Raw genomic sequence first — 11,516 nt, 5'->3', positions numbered from 1 at the left:
TTTTTTAATAAAAACAATTTTATTTATAAAAAAAAAAAAAAAAGTCTCGTTATTTAATTGAAAAAAAAAAGATGAAATATTGGAATTAAATGGTGATGGTATTATTAATATTTTTGCAAAATAAAAAAGAGGGTAATTATAATTTAAAAGAATATATTTTGGTGGCAAAATGCACGCTTGCATGCACGTGGGATCTGTATAAAATAATAGAGAGCAAGGCTTGAAAGGCAGCAGCAACCCCATCATGATTTTCTTTGACTTTTCGCCTCCTCTTTTTCCTCCAACCACATTTATCTAGAACCTTTAAATTCTTAATTACCTTTTATTTATATATATATTATTTATTAAACACGAAAACAAAATTAAAAGTTTTAAGAAAATATTGAGTTATAATAAATATTAAGCTTTTAAGATTAGGTTTATAATAAATATTAAGCTTTTAAGATTAGGTTTATTTAATATTAATAGTTTAGACTACTAAAATTGTTTCTTAAAAGTTTAAATTTAATTTTGAATATGTACCTACCACCATTAATTGTATCAATGCTTTTGTCACCAAATATTTAAATGTGCATGGAATTATCAGTCTACCACATAATTAATAAACTATTATATTGATTGGATTACACGAGCATTCAACCTGGAAAGCCTTAATAAAAACAAAATTAAAAGTTTAGTCAATTATCAATTATTAGAAAAATATAAATTAAGTCACAATAAGTCAAATATCTATTTTTTAGGAATTTTTTTAACTAATTTTTAATTCAAGAAAATGATATCAATTTAATGCGTGGTGTAATGAGATTCAAACATACACATAGGATGGTCAAGGATTTCTAAATATTAAAAATAAATAAATAAAGAGATCCGATCTAATTGGTCAATTTATTATATATTTATATTCCCATTAAACTAATTAGCCTTTCCTCTTAAAGGTTTTTTTTTCTTCTTTTTTTTCTTAATTTAAAATACCACCTATTAGCTACGTAGGGTTGAATATTACCCTATAGGACGACCCGATGCAAATTAAAAAAAGAAACCCTAAATTTCTTATTTCTTTTCCACACTTTCTCTGTTGGGTAGTTGACATTGTTTGATTATGACAACGTAAACTCGACTTGGTTGGGATGTTCATTTGACTCATTGATTCGAATGGCTCGAACCCTCCATCTCAAATCATAAGAGTTAAGTTGAATTAAATTTTTTTTCGATTGCGTTGAATTTTTAAAAAACTGAATATTGGATTTGGTCCGAGAGTAGAACTTTGTTTATCAAGTCATCTCAACTCTCAGGGGTGTCCCATGTAAATGTTTAATATTTGAATTTTATGAAATTTTAGTCTCAACTTTAAAAATGGGAGATGGGTTGGATTAGGTGTGTACACCCTTAATTCTACGAAGATTATTAAGAAAAAATTAAATAAAAGAAGATGGTCCATTTTATTTGGTCGGAATGTTAAAAAGTATGGTATTGAGAGGTGAAAAAGGATTGAAAAGTATAGGAAAGCATATGATATGATTAGGTAATGAAATGAGAAAAAAATTGATTAGGGTTTGATAATAGTGAAATTATGTGTGTTTGGTGTAAGGAGTTAGGTAAGGAAATGGTTGATAATATGGGCATTACTATTGGTTGTGTGAAGAGAATAGAGGTGAAGAAGCACCAAACCAATGCCACTACAAATTGTCCTTATAAAAAGGCCCTCTCCAATCCCACAGGACCACTCCAATTTATTTCAATCTCTTCTCTTCTCTTCTCTTCTCATCATTTTTCTCTCTAAATCAATGGCCTCCCTCTTCTTCTCGATTGTCGTTGTTGTCGTCGTCGCTGCTGCCATTGCCACTGGCATGGCCGTGCCTGAACACGAGCACGACCGGATTACCTCCCTCCCTGGCCAACCGCCGGTCGCATTCTCTCAATACTCGGGGTATGTCACCGTCAACCAACAGCACGGCCGAGCTCTGTTCTATTGGTTGACAGAAGCAACGTCTCAACCTGAGAAAAAACCTCTCATTCTTTGGCTCAATGGAGGTATGTTACAAATTAAAACAAACCCTTTTGGTTTCCATCCATGTTCTTCAAAACTTCAACACCCACCCACTCTCTTATCTACAACCTTTGTCGTTGAATTTCTTCACGGGTAACCCATTTGAGCCATGAACTAAAATGCAGGCTATGGGATCTACATACATTATAGATATCAATTATTATAATATGATATTATATATTATAAAAGTCAGAAAGTTTTCAAAAGTTTTAAAAAAAGAGTGGTCTCTCTGCATCTCTCTCTCTCTCTCTCTACCTTATCTGAATCTGCAAGAAACCAAACCAACCCAGTTCTGAATTATGATGTGTCCTTAAGTTAAGGGCATTTAGGAGTTCATATCTACCAGATGCGCATGTTAGCAAGGAAGGCCTTGATCTTGCTAAAGTACGCCATATTCTGAAAAAGAGAGAGAGAGAGAGAGAGAGAGAGAGAGAGAGTATTATGGAGCATGCGTAGAGATAGAAGTGGGAATGAATCTGGGGAGGTCACTTGGTTTTGTGTTGTGAGGATTTGGAATGGAAAAAGGTTAGGCTTTTGAAAACATCAGACTCACTCAACAACAAAAAGGTCGAAATCAGCACTACTTTTGTTTTTGTTTTTGTTTACATACTCTGTTTCTCTCTCTCATGGATCTGTTTTGCCTCTTTTGTTTCTACGCCTAAATATAATATGCTTCTTTCCCTCTCCCTTTCTCTATCATGCTTTTTTTTCCTATCTTCTCTGCACTTATTCTCTCTGTGTGCTGCTCATCATGTCGCTTTTTGGGATTTTCAAACCTTTTTTTCCTTTTCTTTTTGGAGTCATAGGTCAAATGTCTTCACGTGTTAGTATTTGAACTTTTCAACATGGTTTCTCTTTACTTTACGTTGTGTTAATTTGATCACGAACTCCGTGAGTTTAATAACAATTGGGTGGAGGAATTCGAATTTCTGACCTCTTAATCAATAGTATATACAAACTTTATAGTTGACGAGAATTACTCGATTATGATGTATACAGGGCCCGGTTGTTCATCAGTGGCATATGGAGCCTCCGAGGAAATTGGACCATTCAGAATTGACAAAACTGCTTCTTCTCTTTACCTTAACAAATACTCATGGAACAAAGGTCATTACATACACGCACTTTCTTCTCTAATTCCTCTCTTTTAATCAAGATCTCATCACAAAGATACCATTTATTTCCAGATGCAAATCTGCTGTTTCTTGAATCACCTGCCGGAGTTGGATTCTCCTATACAAACACCTCCTCCAACCTTCAAGACACCGGCGACAACCGAACTGCTGAGGATGCTCTTATTTTCCTCATCCGATGGATGTTGAGATTCCCACAATACAAATATAGAGAATTCTACATTTCTGGGGAGAGTTACGCCGGTAAATCTATTCTGTCCATGTTTCGAATAGCTGAAAAGTATGTATAATATTTTTGACGTGATTCCATTTCTATAGGACACTACGTCCCACAGCTAGCAAAGAGGATTCTTGACTACAACAAAGCCAACTCTAACAACTTCATCAACCTCAAAGGCTTCCTTGTAAGAACAGAAAATTGTAGAACATGAGTTATTCGAAGTATTATAAGAAACAAGTGAATTGTAACAAGTTTTGAAAATGGCAGGTGGGGAATGCAGTAACAGATATGAACTATGATGCTCTCGGGACGGTGACGTATTGGTGGACACATGCTATGATATCAGATACAACATACAACTCCATCCTCACGCATTGTAATTTCACCTCAGACAAGACTTCCAAACCATGCGACAAGGTCATTTACTATGCCATGAACCATGAGTTTGGCAATGTTGATCAGTACAGTATCTACACTCCGAAATGCCCCATCGTGGTTCCAAACAACACGGTTTTTCCAGCAAGGGGGGCCGCTATTAGATTCAAAAACTCTCTTCTGAGGCGGAGGGTGTCAGGGTACGATCCATGTACTGAGAATTATGCAGAAAAGTACTATAATCTAAAAGAGGTTCAGATGGCTATGCATGCCAATGTTACTGGAATTCCCTACAAATGGACTGCTTGTAGGTGGGTTTTTGCTAGCTTTCTCTGTTACTTGGCCAAATCTTATAACATAACTCTTCCACCTAATAAGGTTTTGTTTTTCTTTTTTGGGTGGCAGCGACATTCTACTTAAGAACTGGAAGGATTCCCAAGATTCAATGTTGCTCACATACAAGGAGCTGATTGCAGCTGGTCTCAGGATATGGGTTTTTAGGTTAGTTTTGAAGTTCCCAAGTAAAAGAGAGGTTAAACTTATTCTATGTCATAGTCATGTGACCTTTACATGTGAAAAAATGCAGTGGAGATACAGATTCGGTGGTACCAGTGACAGCCACCAGATTCGCCCTCAACCATCTCAACCTTCCTATTAAAACTCGCTGGTATCCATGGTATTCTAGAGGACAGGTTACATATTTAAACTCTACCCTTTTTGTTCTTCGTTTGAATGAAATGCTTTAAACAAAATGAAATGGACATGGCAGGTCGGGGGACGGACAGAGGTTTATGAAGGGCTGACCTTTGCCACAGTGAGAGGAGCTGGACATGAGGTTCCATTGATCCAACCACAGAGAGCTTTGACACTTTTCAGAGCGTTTCTATCAGGAAAGCAATTGCCAAAATATTGATTTACCTGCAAAGAAACAGATCAATGAACAGAGACAAGAAACTGTTCGTTAGTGTCTCGTTTCTAGATACCTGTCATTAATTACCATAATTCCAGTACAGAACAGTGCTGAGAGTGAGCTAGAATTGTATTCATTCTACAATTAATATTGGATAGACCATGCCAATGTTATCGACCATTTCAAGTACGCAGATGACAAGGTTGAACTAAGATTATTTTACTAACGTTTGTTTTGATTGATTACCTTATGTCAAGTAGAAGTTTAAAGCCTTTTCTTTTCAAGAAATCAGATGTCCACATATTGTCAAATATCTTTTCCTTTCAACAAACCGAAATGATAGTCGATATCGCTTCTAAAGTAGATTCCAATTTGAAATCTCACTTTCATTTCATTCTTTTGATTCTTTGTTCTGATTCCACGATAAATATCATAGCTGTTTTTTTTTTTTTTTTTTTACATCTAAAGATGGAGAACAAGGTTCCCAAACATTTAGTTCACCAGTAAAAACTGATATGGAATTTCCTGTCAAGGTCAGATTACAATTACGTAGTCCCACTGCCGCTGCATTTACAAAACTGAAGCTCGACAGACATAAAAGGTTTTACTTCAATCCCTCACTTAGGCCTTGTGGCATACCCAAACTCTGGGCAAGATCACTCATTCTTTGCTTCATGGCCTGAGAATCAGAGGACCAACAGTCAGTTCTATAGATACAAAACTTGGAAATTAAATTACTAAGGAACAAGTCTTACCTGAACGCTCTTCTGATGTGCGTCCTGATATGCTTCAGTAACTAGAAGGGACAATTTCTGCATAAGAAAGTTAAGCTCTAAATAATTGGAATATCCATCATTAACCACAATCAGAAATCTTAATTACTATTGGAACAAATCTTAATGGTGTTAGTTGGGCTCGGGATAGGCTCGGTTGGAGGAGGTACTTCTAAATCCTCCTTTTAGAAAGAAGGGAAAATTTTTGTGGCATTCTAGTTTCTTTGCAAGTTTGTGGGATATTTGAATAGAAAGGAATAATAAAACTTTTGGAGTTGTTTATTTGGTTAAGGTCAAGTTCTTTTTCTTGGGGCCTGTTTATTCATACGTCCATAAATATTCTTTAATTTCTCTCAATATGGTGTCTTACCTAACAACAACAACAACAAAAAAAAAAAAAAAAAAAATCCTAGCACACAATTTTTACAATGTTACTGTCAACAATATTCTTAAATATAATTAGGGTTGTCAACTTATTTTTTAGCCATGTTCCAAAGCAAGCGGACCCTAGTCCTATAGGCCAGCCAATTTTCAAACTCATGAGGTGTTAGTCATGATTCCACAAGACAAACATTGAAGAGGATATACTCCAAATATTCTTTAATTTCTCTGTGAAAGTGTGGTTTCTTACTCTACAACAACAAAAGAAAATTCCTAGCACACAATTCTTACAATGTTACTGCCAACTATATTCTTAAATATAATGATGGTTGTCAATTTATTTTTGAGACATGTTCCAAAGCAGGCGGACCCTAGTCCTATAGGCCAGCCAATTTTCAAATTCATGATGTGTTAGTCATGATTCCACTAGGCACAAACATTGAAGAAGATATCTCCAAGCTTAGATTGAGGACAGGACAGGTAGTGCAGCATTAAGGAGTGACTTGAGGATGTAAATATAAGTTCAATATAAGAATGCTATTGCGAGCAATGCAATTTCAAATGTTAGAGTGCATCACATCATTGTGCATACTCACTTCTGGTCCTAATTTCATTGCAGCCTCAGTGATCTCTGTCCGAAGAGGTTGCTGATTTCCGGATAATGTCACCTAAATTAGTTGACAAAAAATATGAAAGCAGATATGATGTGACATGGAAACATGATATGATCCCATTCTTTAGCATCATAATTCTCATCAAATGAAAAGGCCATGTCCAGCCTCGCATGAACCCAATTGTCAAACCCATAACCTTTTGTCCCGAGCTCAATACTTCTTTGATCATTTTCATAAATCATGATTCTCTCTTTTGAAATTCCCTAAACTTTTCTTATCAAGAAAAACAAAATCACTTCATTTTCTATGTCCATGGGGATGAACGCTGGAACTATCAATTGATCCTACACATATTTTATAACAATTAATATCTGAGGGAGATGGCCCCAAGAGATTTTAAGTCCACATCGACCAGGTTGAATATTGGTAATCACAAAACAAGAAAGAAAAATTGGATTCACTTATCATCTTAAAACAAGAAAGAAAAATTGGTAATCACAAACTCAAGATGATAAGTAACACCTACAACAAACGCAATATTAATAAAAACAAGTATCAGGTATCTGTACTTATTTACTAATTACTAGCCACCTAAAATCAAGAGGTGAAAAGTATTTTACAATCTTAAGCAAAATTCTAACACACGTTCACTTCACAAACAACCATTATAATCCCATAGTTATGGGCAAAGTGAAAATGAACTTGATGCAAAAGAGAAAGGCTGAACATACCTTTATTAGCTCTCCTTCGCAGTAGCCATCAAACTCTGCCCTGTAGAACAGAAACATAGAAGGAAAAAAAGTTCAAACTTCAAAAAACAGAGAAACATCTTCAAGTGACAATACATCTATTTAGCTTGCTTAGTCATACACCGCAAGTTCCTTTTGTACGCGCACTGCCTCTACTTGGACAACCTGTTGCGCTGTCCTCACAGTCTCATATAACTTCTGCATGTTTCCAAAGATTCCTGCCTACAAAAAGTTGGAATGTAAGAAACGATAGTCTCACTTGGCTATCAAGGAGAAGTCACTTACAGTCCCTCAACTTTGAGAGACATTTATATTTGGTCTCTAAATTACTGAAATGACAATTTTATTGTGCATGGTATCAAAACTTATACAGTTTAATCATATTGCAAAACAAAATTCTACCTTTGAAGGTGCATCATCGCTCTTCTCCTCGTTCTCCTTTTTCCCTCCAAATAGGCCACAAACACAAAGAGATCTATTATTTTTCTCAACTTTCCAAGGACCATAAGGTGAGATCCGAGTGCCAATTATTTTTGACATTGAATTAAGGTTACCTGTAAGAGGCAGCCAGAAAAGGATAAATTAAATATTAATAGGTAATGTGTACAATCAAATATCTCAAAAAGTGGACTTAATCTACAATTTCAGAATGAAAATTTGGAAATAAACGAGGACTTTGCAGCTACACACAAATTTCTATTGCCCAAAGTATTATATTCGAAATTATAAAAATCGAACCACTAAATTCCAAGTCATACAACGTTAATATCTAGCTTGTTAAGAGTTATAATGAAGTAGACGGGATTTATTCAATTCTGACATTCACATTATCAGGTATGCAACCGGCTTCAGCCTAGGCTACAACTCACCGGTTCATGCAATTCCTTTTCTATGAACAGTTTTTAAGGTGGATAATCTTGCAGTTGAACCTGGTGCTAAAGAGTTTTGAGGCTTATCCAAACTTCGTTAAGTTTCCAGACCACATCCTTTTTCTTTCATAATCTTTATACAAAACTGTGGACATACGCATCTGCCATCAAGTTCATGTGAATCGAATCTCTCATTCATCAATCACACATTTATTTTGATTTTACAAAGCAAACAATAATTCCTAATAAGAAATGAGCCAAACCCATTCGATAATATGCACTGAGGACACCACCAGATAGCTTTATTTTAGGTCTAAACTTCAAGCGAACGGTAAATCTTCCCAATGAACTACGCCATACCAACCAACCGCACCAACTTAGATCCCTCCGTTTGATTGAGTGGTTGTGAGATAGCTACGTAACATACAATACAGATCCAAGTTCCAAACAACCACTTCTATTCAGAGACATAACAATCAATCTCAAATATAGTCCTCAATTTCCTACTGTCTAAGCAACCAAAAGAAAATGAAAAGTTTCAAATGGTGTACTAACTTCGTTTTTTCCAATCAGAAATTCCTCGCAGATTTGGTACTTGAGCACTGATTGAAATTGTCGATGCCATTGCCCAAAGCTGTGAATGTGCCGAGGAGAAACTCGAGAGGATAAACTATAAAGTAGATTTTCGCCTCGGAGAACCACGCCCAAAAGCCCCAAACATCACCTGCTGCATATATTTCGTGAAGACAGACCAATGAACAAATTCCACGTGTTTTAATATAAAATATGTATCTTTTCTTTGGTGGCTAAATTATAAAAAAGTAGCTCTAATGTGATTTTTCAAACTCTCAATAGATTTCTTATCAAACCTATATTTTATCGCTTAAACATAAATTTTTTTCTTTTACTAAAGACTCGTGTTGGGATTCGAAATTTAAATTTGACATCTAATAGCTTCAGCATTCCTTGCAGCATAATTCCGTTACTTATTTTTAATTTTTAAGAGTGAAAACTATCCCAACAAACAAATACGCTTCTAGGTCCTCACTTGCACTAATTATAGAAAAATACAAAGGAGATCACCCAATATAAAATTGTTATAGGTAAAATATGCTTAATTATGAAGTTTTTGTAACTGGGCTACTAAAAAAAGATGATTTTAAATTCTTTTTATGTTTTTTTAGTCATCCAATATTCAAAATCTCTCTTATTTGTATGTGGGCTCGGTTCAATCAAGCACCCCTTGTGTATCAGTTTCTTTCGTAACTTTTTAAAAGAACAAAAAAAAAAAAACATTCCAAAATTAAGAATGGAAAAAGCTCGTTAGATTTAAGGTAGAGTTATACAAGATTGAAATTTAGGTTTTACGTTGAATACTCATATTCAAATTAGAGCGGTTAACATGTGCATAGCTTAACTGATTAAAGTAAGATTCTATCGGTTAAAATTCTTGTATTGAACTAAAAGGAACTAATAGTTTACTCTTAACTTTTCAGTAAAAGAAAGCCAAAAACAGAGAAAAAAATTGTTGCAGATGAGGAAACCAAGCCTTATCAGTAAGGCAGCTTTTCTTCTGTACCCTTCTTTCAGTGTCTGTAAACCAGACCAAATATCAAGGCCATGTTATGTAATTTATAATCATCTCTCATAAATACCAAACCATGACTGGTTTTGTAATTATTTCTCAATTTTTTTTTTTTTTTTTTTACTTCTCAAATCTACTAATAATGTATTTTTATTTTACTTTTATTAGATTTTTCATTAAAAAATATGTTAAATTTATTAATATAAAGTTGTTCTATCCTTACATTATTGTTTTAATAAGTAGACATGTAGGCTTACGACTTGGACATCATACGAGAAAGAAATGGAGTTTTATCGATGAACAATTAGTTGAGTTTAGACATCATAAGAGGAAAAAATAGGCTTTTGTTAATGACCGAGTTGGGCGCGTATCAAGTGGCATATTCACGTGTCAAAATACATTAATAAACTTTTTTTTAAAGAATAATAGAATTCGACTAATTTTAAGTTTTAACTTTGGCTAAGAATATAGTTAAATTGTTATAAAGCTAAAAGTTTTTATTCTATTTTAATAGTTAATAGCATTTGATGTAACGTGCTTATTAATGCATTTAACTATTTGCAAGTCATACTATCATGTTCAAACCATATCCATTAACAATATAACTTTTAAGGTGGGTTAATGCTTTTTTATTGAAATATTTTTCTAAAAAATCATACTCAAATGGGTAAAAAAATAAGTAAATTTATGGGTCACTTCAAATTGATTTTAAAGGCATAATTTAAAAAGGAGAAAAAAAATGATCATAGTGAAAAATGGGTAGAATGGGTTTTGGAACCAAATTAGAGAAGAAAATGGGGTTTCAGTGCTAATCTCCTTCAAACAAAACCGTCACCACTCCCATTCATTTCATTGGATGGGGAAAAGAGTAAGCATTCTCTATTGAATTTACCACTATACCCCCCACACCAAACCAGATGCACTTTGGGGGCAACTTGGTCTTTTTTGCCACTAGGTTTGAGACTTTGAGTCGAGGGGTTAAAAGGTTAGAAGAAGAAAAGGGCAGAGCAGTAGGGGTATTTTAGTAGTTTCACGTACATTGACCTGTTGTTTTAAGAAGAAGAAAAATAATAATAATGGGAAATGGGTAAAAGCAGCTTCCTTTTCTTGGTTTCTGATTCATGAATGTGCAGAAAAAAAAAAAAAAAAGGTTATGATGATGAAAGAAAGCAGCAGCGCAGCAGCATCACACAGGGAAACAGCGGTGGTTAGTCCCTGGTGGCTGGTCCTGCCCCCCACCCCCAACACAGCAAAAGAAAAAAAGCCCTATGAAATAAGGTACCCTTCCGTTTCAACAAAACCAGCCCCTTTCTCTCTCTCTCTCTCTCTCTAGAAGTCTAGATTGATCTGTCATTGCAGAGAAAATCAAAGGGGTGGGGGGAAGAAACAGAGAAACTCCACGCAGCGCAGCGCAGCCCTTGAATGACAAGGAAGAGTGTTTACTTTACCATTACCACCCAATCCTCTCTATCTTGATACCCTTTAATGACCCAGGTGGACCAAAATTTATGGAGAGGAGAAGAAAAACAAAAAGGGAGGAAAGAAGGAAAGAAGGAAAGAAGGAAAGAAAGAAAGAGAGCGTTGGTGGAAGGAAAAGAAAGCGAAGAGATGGATAGATATGTCTTCTTCTAACCAAACCCCCACCTCACAAAGAAACACACAAACTCGCATTAAAAATGCCTCGCTCTTCCCTCAATTGCCCTTCTGCAACCCCCAAAAAATCCCCATCTTCATCACTCTCTCTGAAGAAACACAACAATATTTTTCACCGAGTTATGTGGGCTTTTTTGGGTTTTAGTTGTTGGCTCGGTCAGAGCTTCACAGAGAAAACAGGAAACCAAGAACCTTCACCCCCCCCCC

At 35.2% G+C, this 11,516-nt stretch overlaps 2 protein-coding genes across 3 annotated transcripts; one reads left to right on the top strand and one right to left on the bottom strand.

Annotated features, from left to right (window-relative positions):
- Window positions 1–1,703: 1,703 nt before the first annotated feature.
- LOC111438461 (serine carboxypeptidase 24) lies at window positions 1,704–4,925 on the top strand. The gene is made up of 8 exons (XM_023076372.1): window positions 1,704–2,031; window positions 3,047–3,154; window positions 3,235–3,423; window positions 3,499–3,584; window positions 3,668–4,086; window positions 4,181–4,276; window positions 4,362–4,467; window positions 4,545–4,925. The coding sequence occupies exons 1-8, from the start codon at window positions 1,785–1,787 to the stop codon at window positions 4,686–4,688; spliced, it is 1,395 nt and encodes a 464-aa protein (XP_022932140.1). The 5' UTR covers window positions 1,704–1,784; the 3' UTR covers window positions 4,689–4,925.
- A 149-nt stretch (window positions 4,926–5,074) lies between these two features.
- On the bottom strand, window positions 5,075–8,794 carry LOC111438476 (nucleoid-associated protein At4g30620, chloroplastic-like). Of its 2 annotated transcripts, XM_023076391.1 has the most exons (7): window positions 8,627–8,794; window positions 7,605–7,756; window positions 7,324–7,424; window positions 7,185–7,224; window positions 6,436–6,507; window positions 5,441–5,497; window positions 5,102–5,364 (listed from the first exon to the last, which is right to left on the bottom strand). In XM_023076391.1, the coding sequence occupies exons 1-7, from the start codon at window positions 8,694–8,696 to the stop codon at window positions 5,290–5,292; spliced, it is 567 nt and encodes a 188-aa protein (XP_022932159.1). In that variant the 5' UTR covers window positions 8,697–8,794; the 3' UTR covers window positions 5,102–5,289. The 2 variants fall into 2 exon arrangements, with proteins under 2 accessions (XP_022932166.1, XP_022932159.1); XM_023076398.1 differs by lacking the exon at window positions 6,436–6,507 and having other exon boundaries at window positions 5,075–5,364.
- Between the last annotated feature and the right edge of the window lie 2,722 nt (window positions 8,795–11,516).

This window comes from Cucurbita moschata, unplaced genomic scaffold (assembly GCF_002738365.1).
Source record: "Cucurbita moschata cultivar Rifu unplaced genomic scaffold, Cmos_1.0 Cmo_Scf00003, whole genome shotgun sequence".
Lineage (NCBI taxonomy): Eukaryota > Viridiplantae > Streptophyta > Magnoliopsida > Cucurbitales > Cucurbitaceae > Cucurbita > Cucurbita moschata.
Note: the sequence above shows the minus strand (reverse complement) of the source record. Positions and strands in the feature narration are given on the sequence as shown.

What these genes read in the sequence shown, in the direction of transcription:
- LOC111438461 (XM_023076372.1), top strand. Translation starts at nt 1,785, where the DNA reads ATGGCCTCCCTCTTCTTCTCGATTGTCGTTGTTGTCGTCGTCGCTGCT. An exon ending in CAAATACTCATGGAACAAAG is followed by an intron (nt 3,155 to 3,234) that starts GTCATTACATAC and finishes ATTTATTTCCAG; the next exon opens with ATGCAAATCTGCTGTTTCTT. An exon ending in TACAAATGGACTGCTTGTAG is followed by an intron (nt 4,087 to 4,180) that starts GTGGGTTTTTGC and finishes TTTGGGTGGCAG; the next exon opens with CGACATTCTACTTAAGAACT.
- LOC111438476 (XM_023076391.1), bottom strand. Translation starts at nt 8,696, where the DNA reads ATGGCATCGACAATTTCAATCAGTGCTCAAGTACCAAATCTGCGAGGA. An exon ending in GTACAAAAGGAACTTGCGGT is followed by an intron (nt 7,225 to 7,323) that starts GTATGACTAAGC and finishes TCTGTTCTACAG; the next exon opens with GGCAGAGTTTGATGGCTACT. An exon ending in CACATCAGAAGAGCGTTCAG is followed by an intron (nt 5,365 to 5,440) that starts GTAAGACTTGTT and finishes TCTGATTCTCAG; the next exon opens with GCCATGAAGCAAAGAATGAG.